The 19,866-nt window shown below is 36.4% G+C and overlaps 1 protein-coding gene across 1 annotated transcript in view; it reads right to left on the bottom strand.

Moving 5' to 3' along the window:
- The window catches only part of WDR11 (WD repeat domain 11), a gene marked incomplete at its 5' end in the record, with an annotated part of 38,942 nt that extends 19,887 nt beyond the window's left edge, over nt 1–19,055 (bottom strand). The window contains 10 exons of the mRNA XM_009873743.1: nt 2,010–2,094; nt 3,829–4,005; nt 4,535–4,638; nt 5,903–6,098; nt 7,015–7,129; nt 7,781–7,946; nt 9,470–9,656; nt 10,725–10,898; nt 14,379–14,532; nt 18,944–19,055. Coding sequence (XP_009872045.1) covers nt 2,010–2,094; nt 3,829–4,005; nt 4,535–4,638; nt 5,903–6,098; nt 7,015–7,129; nt 7,781–7,946; nt 9,470–9,656; nt 10,725–10,898; nt 14,379–14,532; nt 18,944–19,055 — 1,470 coding nt within the window. The remainder of the gene's footprint in view (nt 1–2,009; nt 2,095–3,828; nt 4,006–4,534; nt 4,639–5,902; nt 6,099–7,014; nt 7,130–7,780; nt 7,947–9,469; nt 9,657–10,724; nt 10,899–14,378; nt 14,533–18,943) is intronic.
- Nucleotides 19,056–19,866: the final 811 nt, after the last annotated feature.

The raw sequence follows: 19,866 nt of genomic DNA, 5'->3' as shown, positions 1-19,866 counted from the left end.
CTTAAATTCAGCTGCTAAAACTCTGATGTAACGCAGGAATTTCAAGTTTTGCCTGCAGTTCATACACATTCTTGTAATGGTTAGTGAGATTTCAATTTTAAAAATTAAAGCTGCAATCCTGAGCTTGTTAAGCTTCTGCAAAAACAGAATGAGAAGCATTGCTCTACCCATAGTTATCTTTCTGTTCAAATAAGCAGAAGTAGCAGTGAGAGGCGCTGCAAATGCCGTGTTTTCACTGAACCGTAAGCTACACTGGAGGCGTTTTATTTACATGTCTCAAACATACTTTCCTCTGTATTGATGTATTATCATCTCCTATCTTACCACCACAGCTTAAATTGCTCAGCTTAGAAGCCATAACTGAGTTATGTCAAAGTTCTTCTAAATTCCTCTTTATAATAACAGTTATTTGCATTTGAATATTCAAGGTTCCTCATGATTATGATCTATCTTAAATGGTGGACAGACAGTTCTCCCTCCGAATCGCAATAGAGGGTTGCAAAGTTTAAAAGGACAATTAGCATGTGATTACATGCGTAGCTTCCAAAAAAGAACACTTTGATCTTAAAAAAAAAAAAAAAAGGTAATAATTGCCAGCACCTAGACAACTGAGTGGCCATTATTTTAGCACACTTGATATACAGAGGAGAGTTGTCATTTCAAAGACCTTAGTTTTATTACATTCTCCTCTTAAACTACAGAGCTCTGAAAACTCTGCTGGCCTTGAGTTACAGGTTCAGGGTATTCTCAATTACCTACTAAGCTAACGGTGTTTCCCTAAAGGTGTATTTCAGATAAAACCAACATAGAGGCATTATCCAAACTATCTGCATTTCAGAGGTATATCAAGAATTCCCACTGAAAAGCTGTTCCAGTCCATGAATATTAATCTTTTTTAAATAAAAAAAAGTAAAATCTGTGCCTATTCTACATTGCTCAAAGCATTCCCTTGATCTTGTAAAAGTCGTGTAGAAAGTCACTATTTTTTAAGAGCGAGATTAAGGAAATGAAAACAAATATTTAAGACTTACCCAAATAATAGCTTAGAGCTAAAGAAAATTCACATTCATTTTAATTTGCTCTGAATATACCACTCGTGCAAAGGCAGTTGCTATAAATACCATGTAGTCTTGAAGTTTTTCTAAAGCTGCAAAACCTTTAAAGTGAAAAGGCCAAACTAACAAAACTAGCAATAACAAAGGAAGCCTAAATTACTGTTTCAAAAGTATATTTCCTCCTGTCTCCTCATCTTAATTTTTTTTTAATCTGTCAAATGTTAGTAGTTGCTTTTCATTTTCAATTCTATAATCACCTGAAAAAAAATAGTATCATCTCATGCTGCATAACAGAATACTTAGATAATTTTGGTGGCAGATTCAAAGCAGGTTTCCATAATGAACTCTCAGAGCTATCTGTTCTCAGTTGTCTTACCTTTTCTTAGAATGAACGGTAAAATAAAGATCTTAACCCAAAAAAGGCTTCATAGCGCAATTCTCATACAAATATTTATTGATATCACTTCCAAAAATAAGTATTATTTTCCATGCTTAAATCGCTCTGGAAATATGGATCCAGCAAGCACCATCCTGAATGTCTTTGCCATTTGTCATCCAAAAAGCTCCCCCATTGTGTAAACACCAACACACAGTCCGACAGATTTAAAACTTACTCTGTTCTTTCTTAGGCTGGATAAATATTGAGTCCTGTATTCGGTCCTTAAAATCTTCTAATAATAAAAAAGTTTCTGGTCCTAAAAAGACTTCTTTGTACTAGAAATAGACGATATGCATCCTAGATCAGCAAGCACAGGTACAATTCAAGTATTCAGGTAATTTTAACTCTTATTTGACAGCGTGTTACTGCTTATACAGAGCAAAAATACTGTCAGGGTGAACTACTTCACAGGCAATTTTCTTGAGCCTCATTCACAATGCCTACATTGCTGGTACAGTGTTAGTTGGTTTAGTGTTTGTCTCCCAGAAAGATTATAATAGGAATTAAAATCTTACTTGACTTCACAGGAATGGATGCTTAACTCTTTGTGCAAGAGTCCACTTGTAAGATGAAACACCAGGACAGAGCCATTACTTGTACCTATAAAAAGTGATTTAAAAATAATTTTTAAAAGTATATAGACTCATTTTATTTTTCTCTTTCCTACTTCACTGAAAATGCAGAATTTACAGCTACTTCTCTCTCTCCTTCTCTCCCTCCCCCCTAACTATTACATTTTACAATTTTAGAACAGGTATTTCGATTTCCAGTGCTTAAATCCCAAATATCAAACCTTGCAAGGTTCTCTGCAGCCAGTGATTTCCATTCAAATCAAGACATTTTCCTGAACCTATTTGTAGATCCTGTAAAAAATCCATTCATTCTTCTTGCATTTTCACAGCATATCCATTTGCAGGAGAAAGCAATGTTTCTTCCTGTTCTGATTACTTGACATAAGTAAACATCTCAACAGAGGAGTATTAACTGTTATCGATCAATAATCCCAGGGGATAATTATGGGTATATTTTACCAAATCATTAAAAAAATTCTAATTTCTCATTTCTGAAATAACGATCTCTTGCAAATAACAAATCAGTAACTTTGTAGCTATTCACTTGGATTACATCAAAAAACTTTTGAAACACTGGAAGTTACAGTTTCCTATTACATACCGGGAAGACTTACTTGTTCTTTTTTCTTTATAGTCACATCAACTTTGTTAAAAACAACAATGGATACCTAAAGAGCCATTTGAGTACCGTAAGTCTAGAATGCTGCAGAACTTGCTGTAAATGCACTTTATACCTACCTATTAGTCTCTTAATCTTTTATATTTCACCTGTTTTAAAAGCTACAGCTTACATAAAACCAAGAGCAACATTTCAGCATCACCACATCACGTAACGATAGCTTGCCTAGATTTTAGAGCACACGCTCATTAATAACAAAAGCACTGCAAGAATTGCACACAGATATATGTGCATTATTTTGGCATTTTCATTAGTGCAGTGAGATCCTCTTTGTATGCTCCTGTGTAACATTCACCTTTGCAATATCTCCCTGCCTCATCCAAAAACCTAAAGTGGTTCCACACAGGAAACCTTCAGAATAACAAGAATTTCCCAAGCCTAACTTGTGACAGGTACAGTCTTGACAGGGCAGCCCAGAATCCACTCGTATCTCAGATATATCAAGAGTGCCTTCGGACAACCCAGATCTGGAGGTCTAATTTTGCAGCCTTCTACAATCTTTAAATTACAGCACCTCTGTGTCTGCAGTCCCAGTACACTGACTGCAGAGAAAGACAACAGGCTGCACAGGCACACTGCAAAATCTCTGACGTGGTCTGAAAGAGCATGTCAGAAAGAACAGATCTAAATAGGGAGAACTCCAGGGTTGACAAATCAGGTGCTCACTGGCAACTCTTCTAATATCTAGATGAGTTGAACTACATTTATAATAAGATAGAATACATTCAATCACAAAACATAACGTTTTAAGTATATTTATAGGTACTTACATCAAAACATAGTTTCTGTAAGGTTAATTTACTTATTCTAGGAATGCAGAAGTCCATACTAATATTTTGAATGAAGTGAGAACATCATGTAAAACGCTGATTATATCAGTGGACCAATATCATCGTAAATAAAAGGATACATACAAACTTGCTAATACTACAATCTGATGACTAGTAGAAGGGGCACTATCTGTGACTGGCTCCACAGGATCAAAAAACAGATTATTTTTGTCCCCTGTATTAGTAACTATGTTTGTAATAATATAGAATTTATTATTTTCAGAGCAATGAATAACCTATTCAAGGCACTTACCAACGGCAAGGATTGGCTCATACTGTTTAATGTTTTTTGTCGTAAGGGGTGGGCACATGCGGATAGCAAACGGAGGCAAAGGCAGTCCGGAAAGAAGTCCAGTCAGCAGAAATTTGAGGTGTACTTCATGCAGAAAAGAATTCTTTAACTGTTCTTCTCCAGCAATTGTGCCTTGCCCTGCTTAAAAATTAAAGCTCTTGTTAGTATTGAATCTTCATTGGAGAGGTTACAGAAAGTTATCAGACACAAGAGTTTATAAGATAAAAATTACCAGTAATGTAGAAAACAGCGTTGTTTATTACATCCTGTTGAACTCCCTACAATGAAATTTTTTGGAACATGCATTTCTACTAACTTCTCTAATACTGACTATTCCGTAACACTAAAAAAGGAAAAAAAAGTAAGGAATCCAAGGATAGCTTTTGTTTGCCTATTTTCTCAGTTTTTTTTTTTTTTTAATTGTTTTAAGCTGGTTACTTACATCAGTTCAAAGACATATGGAGGTATAACTCCAAACAGTAAAAACAGAGTGAAATTACTGCTAGAAATACAGTGAACTCGCTCAGATACTACAAAGATGGGCACAAAAAAATGTAACGTCACTGCAGTATGACTTCTGGCACAAGCTGTACCAGTCCGAGTGATGTACAATGACTCAAAAATCCTAGAAATAAGCAGCAGTAGTATCAGTGAAAGAAATTCTTACCAATCATGTTGTCTAATGAGAGGTCTGGTAGTTTATTTTGGAATGCTCCAACAGGAATTCCACAGAACGAGACCGGGGAATACAAAGGTGATGCACTTGAACTGCTGTAAAAGAAATGAAAATAAGTTCCTTAAAGAAACCAGATTGCCTATTGACTTAAGCCCTTGATTTTGTTCACTCCTCAGGTTGTTCTTTCATTATTCTTACCACTTATTACTAGCAGAATATTTTGAGAAGCTTATTCCCACAATCAACTTCCATCAGCAACTCTACCAGGAGTTTGTGTTTGCACATAAAAACATATAAAATTCAAAATATCTTTCACCTACCTTACAGAGATATTTGTAAGTAACAGAAAAGCACAGTTGTACCTCTTGTTCTGACAAAAGCACTGAATGCAGGCTTCTAAATATATTGTGTATTAATATTTAGAGCTATGTTAATGAATAAGCTAAGCAACTATCACAAATATTTTGATATTTCAGAACAGATTCCCAAACTCAAGGAATGATTTTTGTTAACCAATATGAATTTTTTATATAGGTTCCAGATGAAGAAATCCATCTCTCTTGGATATGCATCAAAAATAATCCATCTAACATTATTTTCTGACAACAGCAAATACAAAAACATTAAATCACTGATGAGCAAAGGAATTTATTTAAAAGTGTACTAAGAATTATGTATGTCTTTTATGGCAGTAGGTTATTTATTTTATTCCATATTACTTTAAAGGTTTATTGCAGCAGAACGACCTTAATACACCGAACGTTCAAAGAACTACAGTACTTCTTATAGTATTTCTAGAGACTGCACAAAATCTAAAACTCTAAAGCCTTTGTATATAAAAATATTGTTTATACGACCGTATTCCGGCCACTTGCTGTGCAGGCTCATAATACTCTGTGCCAAATTTATGCAGATTTAGAAGAAAACCTTTCCCCTATTAAAAATGTAGTCCTTTCCAGACTCATTTTGAAGTCCTATCATGCAGCAAAGTGAGGGATCTGTTCCTGAGGAAAATTATATAGTCTGAAAAATGCCAAATGAAAAGAAATTTTTCCCCCAGAATAATGCAAATATTTATTCCATCTGTTGTTTCCTTGTCCTAACCACTTAGTATGCAGTTATCTTGTAAAGAAAGGAAGGTAAATAGAGTTCCTTCACCTCCCCAAAGCACGGAAACTAATCTATCTGGATCATATATTTTGTTCTCTTCCTTTCATTCATGCATGTGTATAGCACATGTCACACTAACACACACACACACAAGGACATCACGTTGCCTTCAGAATATAATAAAACACTACACACCACTTGCATATGGAACAGATGGAAACTTTGATAAGAAAAATTAAACCCCATTACCTGTTGCGAATATTTCTGCCAGAAATACTGGATTTTAACTCCCAGATCATGCCCCTGCCGTCACTGACGATGAGAGCTGCGGAATTCTCATTCACTGGGCAACACACCATACTGAAGGGTCGAACGGTTTTTGTTACCCTGATTGCATCACACTGACTTCTTAAGTCATAAATCAGCTCCTGAACTGGGTCTGGATCTGTAACATCAAGGTCCCACACAGGACAAACAATTAAGAGTGGAAAACACGATGGGATCAATCAACAGAGATAAGGAGGACTGAGCTCCTTGGTTGACAATTAGGAAACAATTAGGAAAAACAATCAAAAAATCAATACTGTTGATCTTGCTGCAATACAACACAGCTCCGAGAAGTTCTCCAAAATCTAACTTTGTCTTTAAAATACTTAATTCCACTTGAATCTTGCAAAATTAAAAAAGCTACTATTTGATATCTGAGCAGAAAGTGCATCTGCTCTCCACAATCCCAAACTCACCTGTTTTACTGCAAGTAATAGAGCTCACTAGAAATTGCCAAACTGCCAAAAACAACAAAACAAACTGTAACAAAAAAAAATTACTATTTATATTTACAGAACTGTTTCCCCTTCTTTTTGCCAGTGTCCTCCATTATATTTAAAAGGCCATTCTTAGTAATATTTCATAAAAGAGATGTTTAATAATTCAGATTTTAATCTAAATTTAAGCGCATGTCTTAGATCTAAAATCAAGTGTTCCAGTTGATCAAACGACTTCCAAAAATCTCATGTTTGCCTGAAAAAATATGGTTTTTTTCTTAAAGATAAAAAGAACAATAATTATCTTTTATCCAAAAACATTCTTGTACATGTGACTGTTAAGCTACTTCATATTTAAAGTGTTATTTAGTGGTAAAAGGATTTACAGGATCTTACCATACCTTACTTTTCATTAAATATAAGAGGAGTCAAAAACAATTTTGGGAAAACGCAGCATAAATTTAATGTATAGGAGAAAAAACACTAGAAGGGTTGTAATTTGCAGTCCTGTATGAGCTGCGATGGTTAATATTGGAGTTAAGTCTTAATTAAAATGCCTCAAAGTTAATTTCTGGACATTTTTGCCACAAAACTTACCTGGCTCTTCATATGGAGTTCCAGTTAGACTGCAGTTAGATCTGCGAACTCTTAAAGTTATACAACCATTTTCATGTAGGCAAAATAACCCATCACGCTGAAAACAAGGAATTACCTAGGTAAAGAGAAACTAAATTATTTGCATTATCAAAATGTTACCGTTTGCAAAGTACACTTGCAAATGAAAATATAATTCCTGATGTATAAGCAAGACACCAAAAATGTCACCATTAATGCAATGCTTCAGTGAATTTCTTTTGCTACAGCACTTGTGACTAAGGAAGTCAATTAATTTGAGCAATTCATTGAATTATTGGCTGATTTGAGGAGGTTTTTAGTGATGACATTCTTTTTAGCTCTTGCTTTAAAAAAACCCACAAACCAAAAATAAAACCAGAAACCCCAAAACTTTCTTTTTTGGTATCAGAATTCATGATTCCAAGAGAATAAAGATGCTTCAAGAAGACCTCCAGCTAGACTTAGCCATCTAATTAAGCAAAGGTAGATGATCAGAGAATAAAACATCCTTTTCCCACAGCACTATTTCCACACTGGTAACTTTTGTAACACCAGAAAATGAAGTTGGTTTTCCAAAGACTTCAGAAAACTAAATTAAATAATTCTTGGTTCAGAGGACATTTTTTCCCCTCGATGAGCTAACTTCTTTTCTCCTCTAGAACTAATCAAAACAACTATCAGTGGATCACAAACTAACATATGATCTCAGTAAACTACTGCAATGACCAAAACCAAACGAATTTGTTACCTGTAGGAAAGGCACACCTGTTCTTTCAATTGCAATCACCCCCACAGTCTGATTCACTTCCAAGTCAAGAATCAAAATTTCTCTGGGATACAGTAACAGCATGTAGTTTCTTTTGGAAGGCAAATATGATAACTGAAGACAGTCGTTGAGTGTGACTGATTCAGCACTGTAAAACATCAGATAAGAACTTCAATCAAGTTGTGCCAACGAAAACTTCCAAGTTCAAAATAAAATAAACAGTATAAATTTTTCTGCAGCTGCATTTTTTTCAAGTACTCTCTATTCTGCTCAGTAGGCAACTGCAGGTTTCCATTTCATTGCTACAGCAGTGCAAAGCACCATCAGTTTTCAAACGACATGCACTCTGCTGACTTTTGTCTAAATAAGATTATAGAGTAATTTTTAAAACAGTATGCGAGTCAAACGGAACAAGTGTAATTCTTGCCCATCTCAAATAGCAGTTCAATTATGAACAATGCTAGCTGCTATGGTGTTCATGGGAAATTACACTTAAACATATTGCTTTCTTGAATTTTTGTATTATTACATGCAAATGACTTTATTTTCTGATGAACAGAACCAGCCTATCAAGAAAAAGCACTCTTCAAACTTAAAGTAGCAAAGCACAGGAATATTCATCAATTTGTTGACTGTTAACAGGAAATTGTCTGCAAGGTAAAGAGGTTTATTAGGCACATGCAATCCAGCAAACTTTATTTCAGTCACACTGAAGAAAATCATCCTCAGACTGTGCTCGGTTTTGAAAGCCTCTGAACTCATTTAATGTATTATTCCTTTTGAGGGGTTGTGTTTGGTTTTAAGCTCCTCATTCTACTAAACCTCTGGCAAGATCATGCCCCTTAACTTTATATAAAAATCACTATTTCTTAAGTCACTACCAGAGAAAGGTATTATCAAGTCTTTTCCCAAGTTTGCAATTTAAACCCCTTATAAAAACAGTTTTCATATATGCACAAAATTTTGGTGTCAACTGCTGCCAATAAAGTCTGATCAGGTTATTCTCACATTTACTAGTGGTTTGAAAAATTATTTTTATTACTTAAATAGAAAATACAAAAGGAAAAACAAAAAAATAATTACGCCACACAAGAAAATTGCCTAGAGAATTTCTAACAAAAAAAAAAATCTCCAAAAGCATCAACTTCAGTTTTAAATGGTCAGAAAATACACAAACAGGTATGTATGTATTCTGATTTTATTTATGCACTATTAAGTTAAAAATACCTCCTACTGCTGCATCATGTACATCATGTACAGAATTACAACTTCTCAGGTATCAGTACTTATATAATTTTTATTCTCTTATATCCTTTCTCATTCTACAATTGAAACTAATTCTGTTAGCCCATTTTGATCTTTTCCCCCTTCCAAGAAAAACGTTTCTGAATTTACACCGTCATGAAAATCTGTCAGCAAAGGGAGGACATTATGTCATTCATTTATATAAAACATGCTGGGATGATATGGCTGTTTTTATAAACAGATCTGGATGAATGGCTGCTGACAATGTTCTATTCTTAAATAATGTATTTATACAAGATATTCATCTACCTGTCGAACCCTATGAACTTCCGTTTTTCAAACTAATTACCTTATCAGCTTTAAACTAATTATATAAAACACACAGGGAAACAAAACTTCATCTGAGAAGACAAATACACAACCTACCTTGGTTTTTCATTACTGATTAAGATTTTTACTTTATCAAGGGCCTTTTTGGCCCCTGTAGCAGCAGCCAGCTTATTGTGAGAGGGACTGGAATGGGGACTAGAGATGTAAACCTTCTTCCCTGAGCTGGCAGGAGCTTTGGAGGGAGAGAAGTCAGAGATGAACACTATTCCTTCACTGGTGAGCACTGTATGGAGAAAACAATTTTTAGTATAGCAAACTATAACGTGTGAAAAGCCATTTTAATGAAATTTTGTTCAGGAGAAATGCTAATAACTTTTATAATACTGTATTAGATAGGAAATTCATAATTCTAAACAATTGACACCTTATACTAAAAGAACAGCAGATGGTCCATTACAATTAATTAATTAATATCCATAAAACTAAATTTTTCAGAACTAAGTTTATACTAAAATACTGTGGAGATTACTGGCAGCCCCCTCTCGGTTGTTCAGAACAGTTATTCACTCTCCCCAGTCTTAAGGTTCATAATGCAAATAGAAGGCAGGGATGCCCACATTGGCTACATCACCAGTTTTTGTTCTCATGGCTCCAAGAATCATCAGCTCACATTAGTTAGGTTGCAGCATAAAGATTCAGCTAAGTTGTAAAGATGTAGCTAACATATTTACAGGAAGTTGAAAAAACAGGACAACTACAAAGCCTAGATAGTGCACTGTCTCACTGCAGATCAGGAATGATGAAGCTAAATTAAAGAACAGAATACTGACTCTCTTATTCTTCCTAGATTCTTTCTGCTAAAACGTGAAAACAGCACTACGTTCCCCTTCATGTCTGAATTGCTTCTGACACTGATGTTCACACTGTATTCCTTATTAAAAAAAATAAAATCCTTTCAGTTGAAAATAACATCTATTCATGGTCATCTCCCCAGACTCTCTGTCAGCATCCATCATTTACAGCTTTTTACACCAGTTTAACAGGGCTCTCTCTACTCGGCTCCCTATCTACATGCTTTTTAAACGTTTTGTAAAGCCTCAAATATTTGTTTTCAGATCTCTAACTCTGTATTCATGCCTGCTTTTCCCCTCCCTGCACTCAACAGCATCTTATTTTAGAAGATTCTACATTGGTCAAAGACTCCCCTGTCTTTGCTTTGTGACTTCTTCTTGGCGTTTGTGACATTATTCCCTCCAATCCATTATTCTTACTGTCAATATAAACATTTTAGGCTAACAATTTTCCTTGTCACACACATACAGGTCACACTACTTTATACACACAAACTTACAGGCTAAGCGTGATGGATCAAAGGGGTCAAAAGAAAAAGACAGGATGTTTTCAGCATAACTTTTCTTCCAAAGTTTGGTGCCTGTGTCTGCATTCCACAGTACAATATAGTTGGGTGGATGAACCGCAAGCAGCAAGTCTCTAGAAGCATCTTGATTCCACAACCACTGCATATCTGTCGAAAGAAGGAAAAAACAGTGAAATTAACTTTCAAGAGAAATCTGTTCTATTTTTAAACTATTCCTTCTATAATACCTCACCTTTAAGGAAATTAATAATGACTTGCTAGTAACAGGATGCTTCTACTATCCAGTTCTGAAAAGTAAGCTCCTTTCATGGCCTGAATTTATGGTTTTAACAAGCAGCAAACTGCATTACACATCTCTACACACATACAGACAACCCATATCCTATCTGAAGAAGTCATATCTTTTCAGGCAGTGAATTCCTGTCTCAAACAACATACCATATTGTACAGAACCACTGCGGGGGCAAAATGAACAGTAACATATGCCTTCCCAATTAATATTGAGGATGATACCACAAACCATGAAACTATCTCAAATTAGTATTTGAGACTGTATCAGTATTGGACCTGGGAAGAAATGTCTTCTCCATTTCAAACACATTTTAAACAGAGAGTCTTAAGTTGAAGAGTAAAATGAAACAGTTTGTTCTTCGGTTCAGCTTTTTCAGAGCACATAAGTGCTTCTCACTGGGAGAAGAGGTAAAAAAAAATAATAAATCCAGCCATGTGTGTCCTCATCAGTTACAGCGTAAGTTAACTAAAGGTTAACTCCTTCCCAGCTGAATGCAGATTTTGGATCAAATAAAGAAGCGTGCCTTACATTGACGCACTACTTTTCTGCTCAGTGAAACAGCGAGGCTCCAGGTGTTGTCCTACAAAGCTCTTGCAGATAACACACAGAGAACGAGCAGATCACTCTGGTGCTCCACCTCTGCATTTGCACCATTTTCTACAGGCTTGCAAAAAGCCAGAGGTCTCAGAAAGGGATGGAAAGGAAAGAAGCCACTTTTGTTAGAAATTATTGCTGATCAAAGCAGGGACTGCGGACAGAATAGAATTTTAAATCCATAGCTTATTAACCTTTTTTCCTCATCCAGCAGATTGCAAAGCCTTCAGTGGGTCTGAAAACCTGGAGAATCACAGAATGTTGGGGGTTGGAAGGGACCTCAAAAGATCATCTAGTCCAGCCCCCTGCCAGAGCAGGATCACCCAGAGCAGGTCACACAGGAACACGTCCAGGTGGGTTTGAATGTCTCCAGAGAAGGAGACTCCACACCCTCCCTGGATAGCCTGGGCCAGGGCTCTGTTTTTGTGGAACCTCCTACACACCAGCTTGCACCCAGTGCACCTTGTCCTGTCATTGGATGTCACTGAGAAGAGCCTGGCTCCGTCCTCCTGACACTCATCATATACATATTTATAAACATCAATGAGGTCAACCCTAGGTCTCCTCTAAGCTACAGAGACCCAGCTCCTTCAGCATTCAGGTATCTCTGAAGTCTTCAAATTGCATGGTCGAAGCCCCACCAAACATTCAGGGAACTGGTGTCAGGCATAAATAAAATGCAACTTGTAACACATGCACAAAAAAGAAATAAACTAAATGCAGTCAATGCAATAAATTTTCAGTGTCCCACTATCAGACTTAACAGACAACATATTTTACCTACTTTTACAAGATTTATGTAACCAGAATAGTAACAAAACCCAAATAACCTAATTTGATAAATGGGCTTTCATATAACAGAATTCAAAATAAAAACTAGGTATAACATAAGCATCATTATAACTTTTCAAAATAGCCCAAACAGACTATAAATTACTATTAGAAACTCACTACGGTAGTTTCTGAGAGTGGAGGGAGGAAAACATTCTAAATTTTACTTCAGAAAAAATTGATAGATGTATCAGTCAGCAGTAGTAACTAACAGAAACCCCAAACATGCAGCAGAGCACATAGATGCTACCGTGCCTGCAGAGTTACCCCCCCAGCTAATTCTGAAAGAGCCAGTTTGATGCTGGAACCAGCTCACTGGCAGTACCAGCTCACGTACCGGAAGCAAACCAGCCCCAAAGGTAACCAGATTCCAGTGCTCTGGCCAGCTCCCAGCCAGCTCTGTTAGGAGTGGTTCCAACAGAGAGCAGAGTGCCTACTACAAGCAATCAGCACCAAACCCCCAAGTTTTACAATAGCAGGAGAGTACTACTGTCAACTACAAACTAAAGCTATAGTAAAATTCTATAAAGTGCATAATGCAACAAGGAATGAAGTCTAGATCTTCTGATTGCCTTTTCAGAGTTCCAAGCATTACCTTCAGTTATTCACTGATGAAGTACAAGATGCTGGCTAATGAAATGGAGCATTTGAGAGACGACACCTTACTAACAGATGAGCACAAAATGAAGCAAGGACGAAGACACTTAACTATTCCTTTCCAGTACATTCTGTTATGCCTGGCCAGTGGCTACCTTTTTTGTTCCCCACCCTTCATCACACCAATTAAGATAGCACATAGCACTCTGCCAGGCTGCTAGAGATTTCTGCCTCTAGTACAAGCAAACATAAATCTTCTATAGCTTACAACAACATCAGAAATGCATAGCTCCTTTCTCCTGGCTTCTTTGTTTGTTTGTTCAGGGGGTTTTAATGAGATTTTTTTTTGGCTGAGCCGTTTTTGCTTTTGTTTACTTCCCCCAGAGACTTGTGAAATCCCTGAATAAGACCAAGCAATTTTTTTTTCTGTTAACAGGATAAAGAATCTTCAAACATCCACCTGTACAGAACTTTTCAGGCAGAGTTTTCTGGGTAATTTTCAGACCTTCCCAGGCTCAAAAGCAGTAAATGAAATGCCAGGCAAATGAAAGCCAAAACCAGTTATTTACTCCATTTCAAAATGCCCTCTCTGTCTTGCCTGGTTGTGTTAACCCTTACCCTTTCTGTCTACCAAATTATAATAGGAACCTAATTCAAATGTGACGTGCTCAGTTTCAAGATCTCATCCTACTAACTCCAACTATACCTGAAATCAGTCCTTTTTACAATCGCCTTCTACGCTAAAATTTACACTCACTTCTCACATCTTAATATTGCTAAGAATCAAAAAGCCTCCCTGCTCCTATGAGATGCTAAAAAATCCTTCTCTCTCTAGTTACTTTGCAAATGTATGTTGTCATGGTAGTATATTTGATCAGCTCTATAATCAACTATCAAAAGAACTGTCAAAGTATACCTGCATAATCAAACTTACAGTACTGTAATAATACTGAAGCACTACACCGCTCCAGATGACATTAACATTCAGGTCCAACACAAACTTCACTACACCACCAATTCAAAAGTGAGAAGATGTACGTGACACTGTAAATATTATTATTTCCATCAATCACATTATTAAAAACAGACTACAACTTCTTGTGAGGTGATCTTGGAGAATCTCACAGCATCTCTCTGGAAGACAGCAAGCCTTACATCTACACAGAAAATGAGCAGACAAGCATAGGAAGGCTAGTAAATCCAACAGTAAAACTCAACAGGAGAACTGAGCATAGTTTGCAAAACCTGGGTGATGCATTTGTAATGATGCTCCATAAAGTAACTTCCATACAAACGTCAGGCACTATCATTACCTTGAATTGGTTTTGCATGTTCTTGTATTTCACAACGAGCTGTTCCTGTTGCCACATCCCACACAATGATTTTTCCAGTAACATCGGCAGAAGCTAAACGTAAAGAATATGGAGAGCCAACGTTGTGATGGTAATTTTCTTTCGCCCATTTAACCTGAAGGCATAGACGAAAATTGGTCAAAAGAGGCAAAGAGAAGGCACAATACTTTGTATTTTTCAGATAGCTACACAAATAATAATTAACTTGACAAAAAAAGCATAGTAATAGTTAACAGAAACAGCATCCACATAAGCATACCTTTAAGCTACCAACAGTTGTGCAAATTAGGGTCTGTTGCAACTGTGCTGCAAGACTGTGTGGCTGATATTTTCTAATTGCATATATCAACAATCCTTGTCCCTGAAAGTTGCTACAACAATCCATTAATATTTGCTATGCGTATAAAAATTTCACTCAACTACTCAGAAGAAACTAAACAGTAATGTTGAAAGTTCTATAACCCCAAAAACAAATGGAAGTTTACCATCCAACTTCTATATACATCCTAAAACATGTCATTTTCCTACTCTGTCCAATATAAGTTTAGTGTGGTACTGGGAAGGAAGGAAGTTTAGTCTTTCACCTATGTGTTGCCTCATGTAATACTACCACTGACATTCGTTATCTTTTTCGACCTTTTCAGTGTGCTGCCACCACTGATTTCCACATAACACCTTCTGGCTTGGGATTCTGAACTGCACTGGCTTGCAAGTTGGCAAATACTTATGAAAATTATGTGGTTTGAAATTCGAAATATTCTGTCTACAAGTCTCTGGAGGTTATGAAGAGATACTCCTTCCTTATCTACTCAGTATGGACTTGTTCGGTCATCTGCTTTAAAGGCAAACTTCTGCCTCCAAAAGAGCCTGAAAACACTGACAGAATAAAGAAACCTTAATGCTAAGCTAATAGGAATTCACGTCCTAAAAAAAAAAAGATGCTGTAGCTAGATGTGTCCTGTCATAGTATCTACAGAGAAAGAGTAAGGCCAAGTACAACACTTTTTGCAGATATTGAGAGCAATACATTAAAAAAAATAAAAACAGAATTATTATTTGGCACTAGTAACTGCAACACGAATTAGATTTATGACAGCATTCAGGGAACTTCAGCTACCATTGTGCTACCCATCGCAGAGGTGTGACCACGATGCACCTCAAAAGCCCAGCTGAATAAATTAAACACACAAAACACTTGCAGAGCAAGCAAACTTCAAAAACTTCTAGCTATAAACCCAAAGAGTATTTCTACTAGAAAATACAGATTTATTGGGAGACTCTCCTCTACCTGCAGATTTCAGTGTTGCAATTCCTGTTTCCTCCGTGACAAAAAAAATTACCCATGAGGATACCTGCATGTATCTATTAAAAAAAATTAATTACAGAAACCTGCAAAGCTGTTAATTCCTCAGTAAATATATATTCCTCTGAAGCCATTTCTGAACTTGGAAAGCATCACTTCCCAAGGGAAGAGCTGTCACCAAGTTAGGAACAACAAAAAGGAGACCTTAAGCATGATCAGTTCCAAGCAGGGCTCATGCAGGTCTCTAACATCCTAAGTCCTCTTTTCCCATTGTAGTCTCACTGCTCTGACAAAGTCCCCACAAGTGACCTGATCCCTGTGCTAGCAGAAATTATTTTCATCATGCCTCTCTACCCTGTCCTCAAAACACAGCAGCATCAGTTAGAAACGGGAACTAGAGGTGAAGTTTTTTTTTAATTTTCGCAATCTATCTCACCTGATTTAAAAAACCTTATTATCACTGTTTATTAATCTTCCAGAACAAATAGAAAATTTCAACCCTCAGTCAAAAAACTCTTTCTGTAATTACATTTTCTTTTGTAAAAGTACTCTTTCTAGGACTTTTTTGTAAAGGTACACAAAAAAAATAAAATCAAATATAATCGACACCGTACAAAGTTATCAATACCCCACAAACACAATATGGACCAACAGACAACTAACATGAATCCATTTTTACTGAAACCGTCACTTATTCCAGACACAGTTACAACAGCCAAAGGCTGTTTATATAGTTAAACATACCGCAGAAGGATTTCAAAACAATCACATTTCTCTCTGTTTTGTTATGTTTTGGAATTTTTCAGATGTGAAGCATGGGTTTGGGGAGAAATACTGAGTTTGCTGCTGCACACCTCTACGACAAAGAGTTTAAATCAGACGTACGCAGCAGACTTCTTGCAGATCCTCTCCATCTTACTTATGTTCTTAGCATTTACAAACACACAAAAAAGAAGTCAGGAATTGAAGAAAGGTTTCTTACACAAAATTTTCTTACAAATGCACCTAAAGGTATCTGCAATGATCATGGCCTCGTAACAAGTTCCCTTCTTAAAGCAGAACAGAATTTCTCTCCATTCTTCCACCTCATAACTCAGTAATTTTCTTACAGTCCGTTTCAGTTAACAAAACACCGTGTAGTGCTTTTGGAAAATTATCTTACAAATTATATAAAAACAATTTGGACTTCCGCATTCAGCTTCCTGTTGAAATAATGTTACTTCTCAAAGTCTGTGAGCAGAAATAAAGCATATAAAACGATATCACTACATGGATCAAAATCTAATTTTGCTACAACTTGTTATCTAAGCTAAGTGGAAATTTTAAAGCAGAGTCATCATTATAGCTGCTACCTCCACACCACTTACATTTTTCTACTTTTTTCTACAATTATAGACGTTGGAATTATTTGTTTGCTCTAAAGGGCAGCCCAAAGGTTCCTGTGTGACCTACTCTGGGTGATCCTGCTTTGGCCAGGGGATTGGACTAGATGATGTTTCGAGGTCCCTTCCAATCCTGAACATTCTGTGATTCTGTGAACTGAAGCTAAGGGTTGCGAAGAGGAAAGCAAAGCTATTGATTCCCAGAGCGCTGCTTACTCTGTGGCTGCTGTCACGCACATACCTCTGCTCTGAGAGAACTGAGAAACCCTCAGAAAACGTGTCCTTACTTAAGAGCCCGGTAAGCTGCCTTGCATTTGTCACTGCAGAGATTATTCAGATCCGTGGCACAAGCTCTAAGCTGACAGCAATATTTGGACAACTCTGACAATCCTCAAAATTCAGTGAAAGATTCAGGCAAGGAAATAAACATGCTGAAATAAATATTTTTTTTCTGTCTTTTGTGACATTTTAGCATTATTTTTATGTCACAGGTTATAAAGTATCTATTTTGAAACCTTACTTTATACCAGTCACTTTCAAAATTCTCTGTAATGAAATAAAACTAATATCTAAACCTTACAACCAAAAGGTATAACGTCACTTACAAGGCTCTTGGCCAAGATCTTCTATGGGTTTGTATTAGTTTTTGCCCTATCCAGTGTTTTCACCCAGGACTTGAGCAGTTTATTTATTATGAAAAAGCACATGTAATTGGACTCTGTAGCACAGGAATACTACCTAAAGGTACATAAACACCATGCAAAGATAAATAAACACCACCACATGTCTAACTACACCAAAACACTGAAGCTCCTTAGTGTGCAGAAACATATCATCAGAACATGATGGCTCACAAGTCAGTGAATTATCAAAAGCAAAGGCAAAATAATTGTGTTTAATTTTAAAACAGGAGTGGCCATATCCCACATAGAATTAGTGTATCTGTATAGTCTATTTAAGAAATTTGCACACAGGAAAAAATAAGTGTTCAATTTTGAAAAGGCAGATTCAAACTTTTTCTTTTACTACAAAACCCACCAAAACCCCCATATCTAAAAATTTATTTTTCTTAATAAATTACTGTCTTCTATATTCCATTTGAACTAAAGACTATCAAATATTACATCTGCCAGGCAAACATTCTTCTAAACCCTGACTGAATCTGTTACTCTTCACAGTGAAAGAAATGATGTATCAAAGAAATCATGTTCAAAGAAATGATGTATCAAAGAAATGACGTTCAAAGAAATGGTGTATCAAAGAAATACATCTTGTTCCACACTTGACCCAAAGTCAAATGCTCTGCAATTTCAAGTCAAGGACCTTCAAAGGAAAGCACATGTACCCTACGCTTAAGCTTAAATTTTAGCCATTTTTTATGACTAAAATAATTGTTTGATTTTGTCTGCTATTCTTCCTTTCCTATAGGCAAGAACAGAAGCAAAACTTAAAAGTGGAATGGGCCTCTGGTTAATCCCACAAAGTAAGGAAAGATCATTTAAAGAATCAACAAACCAGATAACTCTTTGTATTTTGGAACGATCACTTGAAATTGTCATATTAAGAGCTTTCTTAGAAACATTTCTGTCTGGTTCTATAACGTTACCCAATGCTTCTATATATATTCTATACCTTCTATAAAGGTATACCATCGACTTCAGCTCAAACTGCAGCAGATATGGTTTGATTTAGCTGTAGAAGAGTTCATGTAAAATACAGGTATTTTGCAACACGCTTTTTCTGAAAATAAAGTGCAATATGAAGTCAAGCATTTACAGTGACTTAGAAAAATATATATGCACCATAAACAAGTAATATACCTTAAAACACATACGTCTCACCTTGACAACACTAGCTTTGTGTCGTTCCAAAACCTGTAAAGTCTGAGCAGTATTGGCATCAACTACCAGCACAAGAGAATGACATCCATATGCAATCAAACCTTGCCAGCCCCTAGAAAAGCATATACCATCATCAAACAAGCAAAAAAGAACAAAAAGTACTTCACATCAAGAACGAGGCGCCTTTTTTTTGCAAGTAATATAAACATTAAAGGTAAAAATCATTAAATAACATATAACCCAAACAGTTATAAAATGCCATTGCTGCATTGCTGAACTCATTGCTGATGGAACCCTAGGCCACCGCAAAGCACCTCTTTGTGTCTATCTGTAAAAATCTGTAAATTTAAGACATTGCATCAGAGTTCATCAAGGGCATTCCAAAATTTTACACATAAGAATGTAGGTAAGCAATATATTTGCAATTATACAAGTAATTGCTTTCGGGGGAGGGGTTTGCTTTTTTTTGAGACGAAAAAGAAGCATATGAACAATGATGACAGTAACAGTGAAAGTGAGCTGGGGCCTGTCTGACTTCTGGAGAGGTTAATGTGGCCACTGATGACAATTATAAAAGCTCTGGTGAACACCAAGTAAGTGGGAAGAGTCAAAGTAGAAAACCAAAGTTTCAAACTAAGAGCTTCACAGTATCACTGTTCGTTGTTTTGCAAGCTGAAAAAAAAAGAAAAAAGGCCACAAGTTTTTAATAATTACTTGGCCCAGCTCATTCCTGTTCTCTCCCTCAGACTCAGCAGTATTGGGGCGATGCTTCACGGAGCCAGGAATACAAAAGCCGATGTCTGCGCTGGCTTTGTGCACCGAGCCTCAAAAACAGCACAAACAGAAAACACAAGGGGCTGTTCTGATCCCTACGGTTCGTCGCACCAACACACTCTGTCCGGAGAAGCCAATGTTATTGCCAG

Source organism: Apaloderma vittatum, unplaced genomic scaffold, assembly GCF_000703405.1.
Source record: "Apaloderma vittatum isolate BGI_N311 unplaced genomic scaffold, ASM70340v1 scaffold3467, whole genome shotgun sequence".
In the NCBI taxonomy this organism is placed as follows: Eukaryota; Metazoa; Chordata; class Aves; order Trogoniformes; family Trogonidae; genus Apaloderma; species Apaloderma vittatum.
This window is presented reverse-complemented; position numbering and strand designations above follow the sequence as displayed.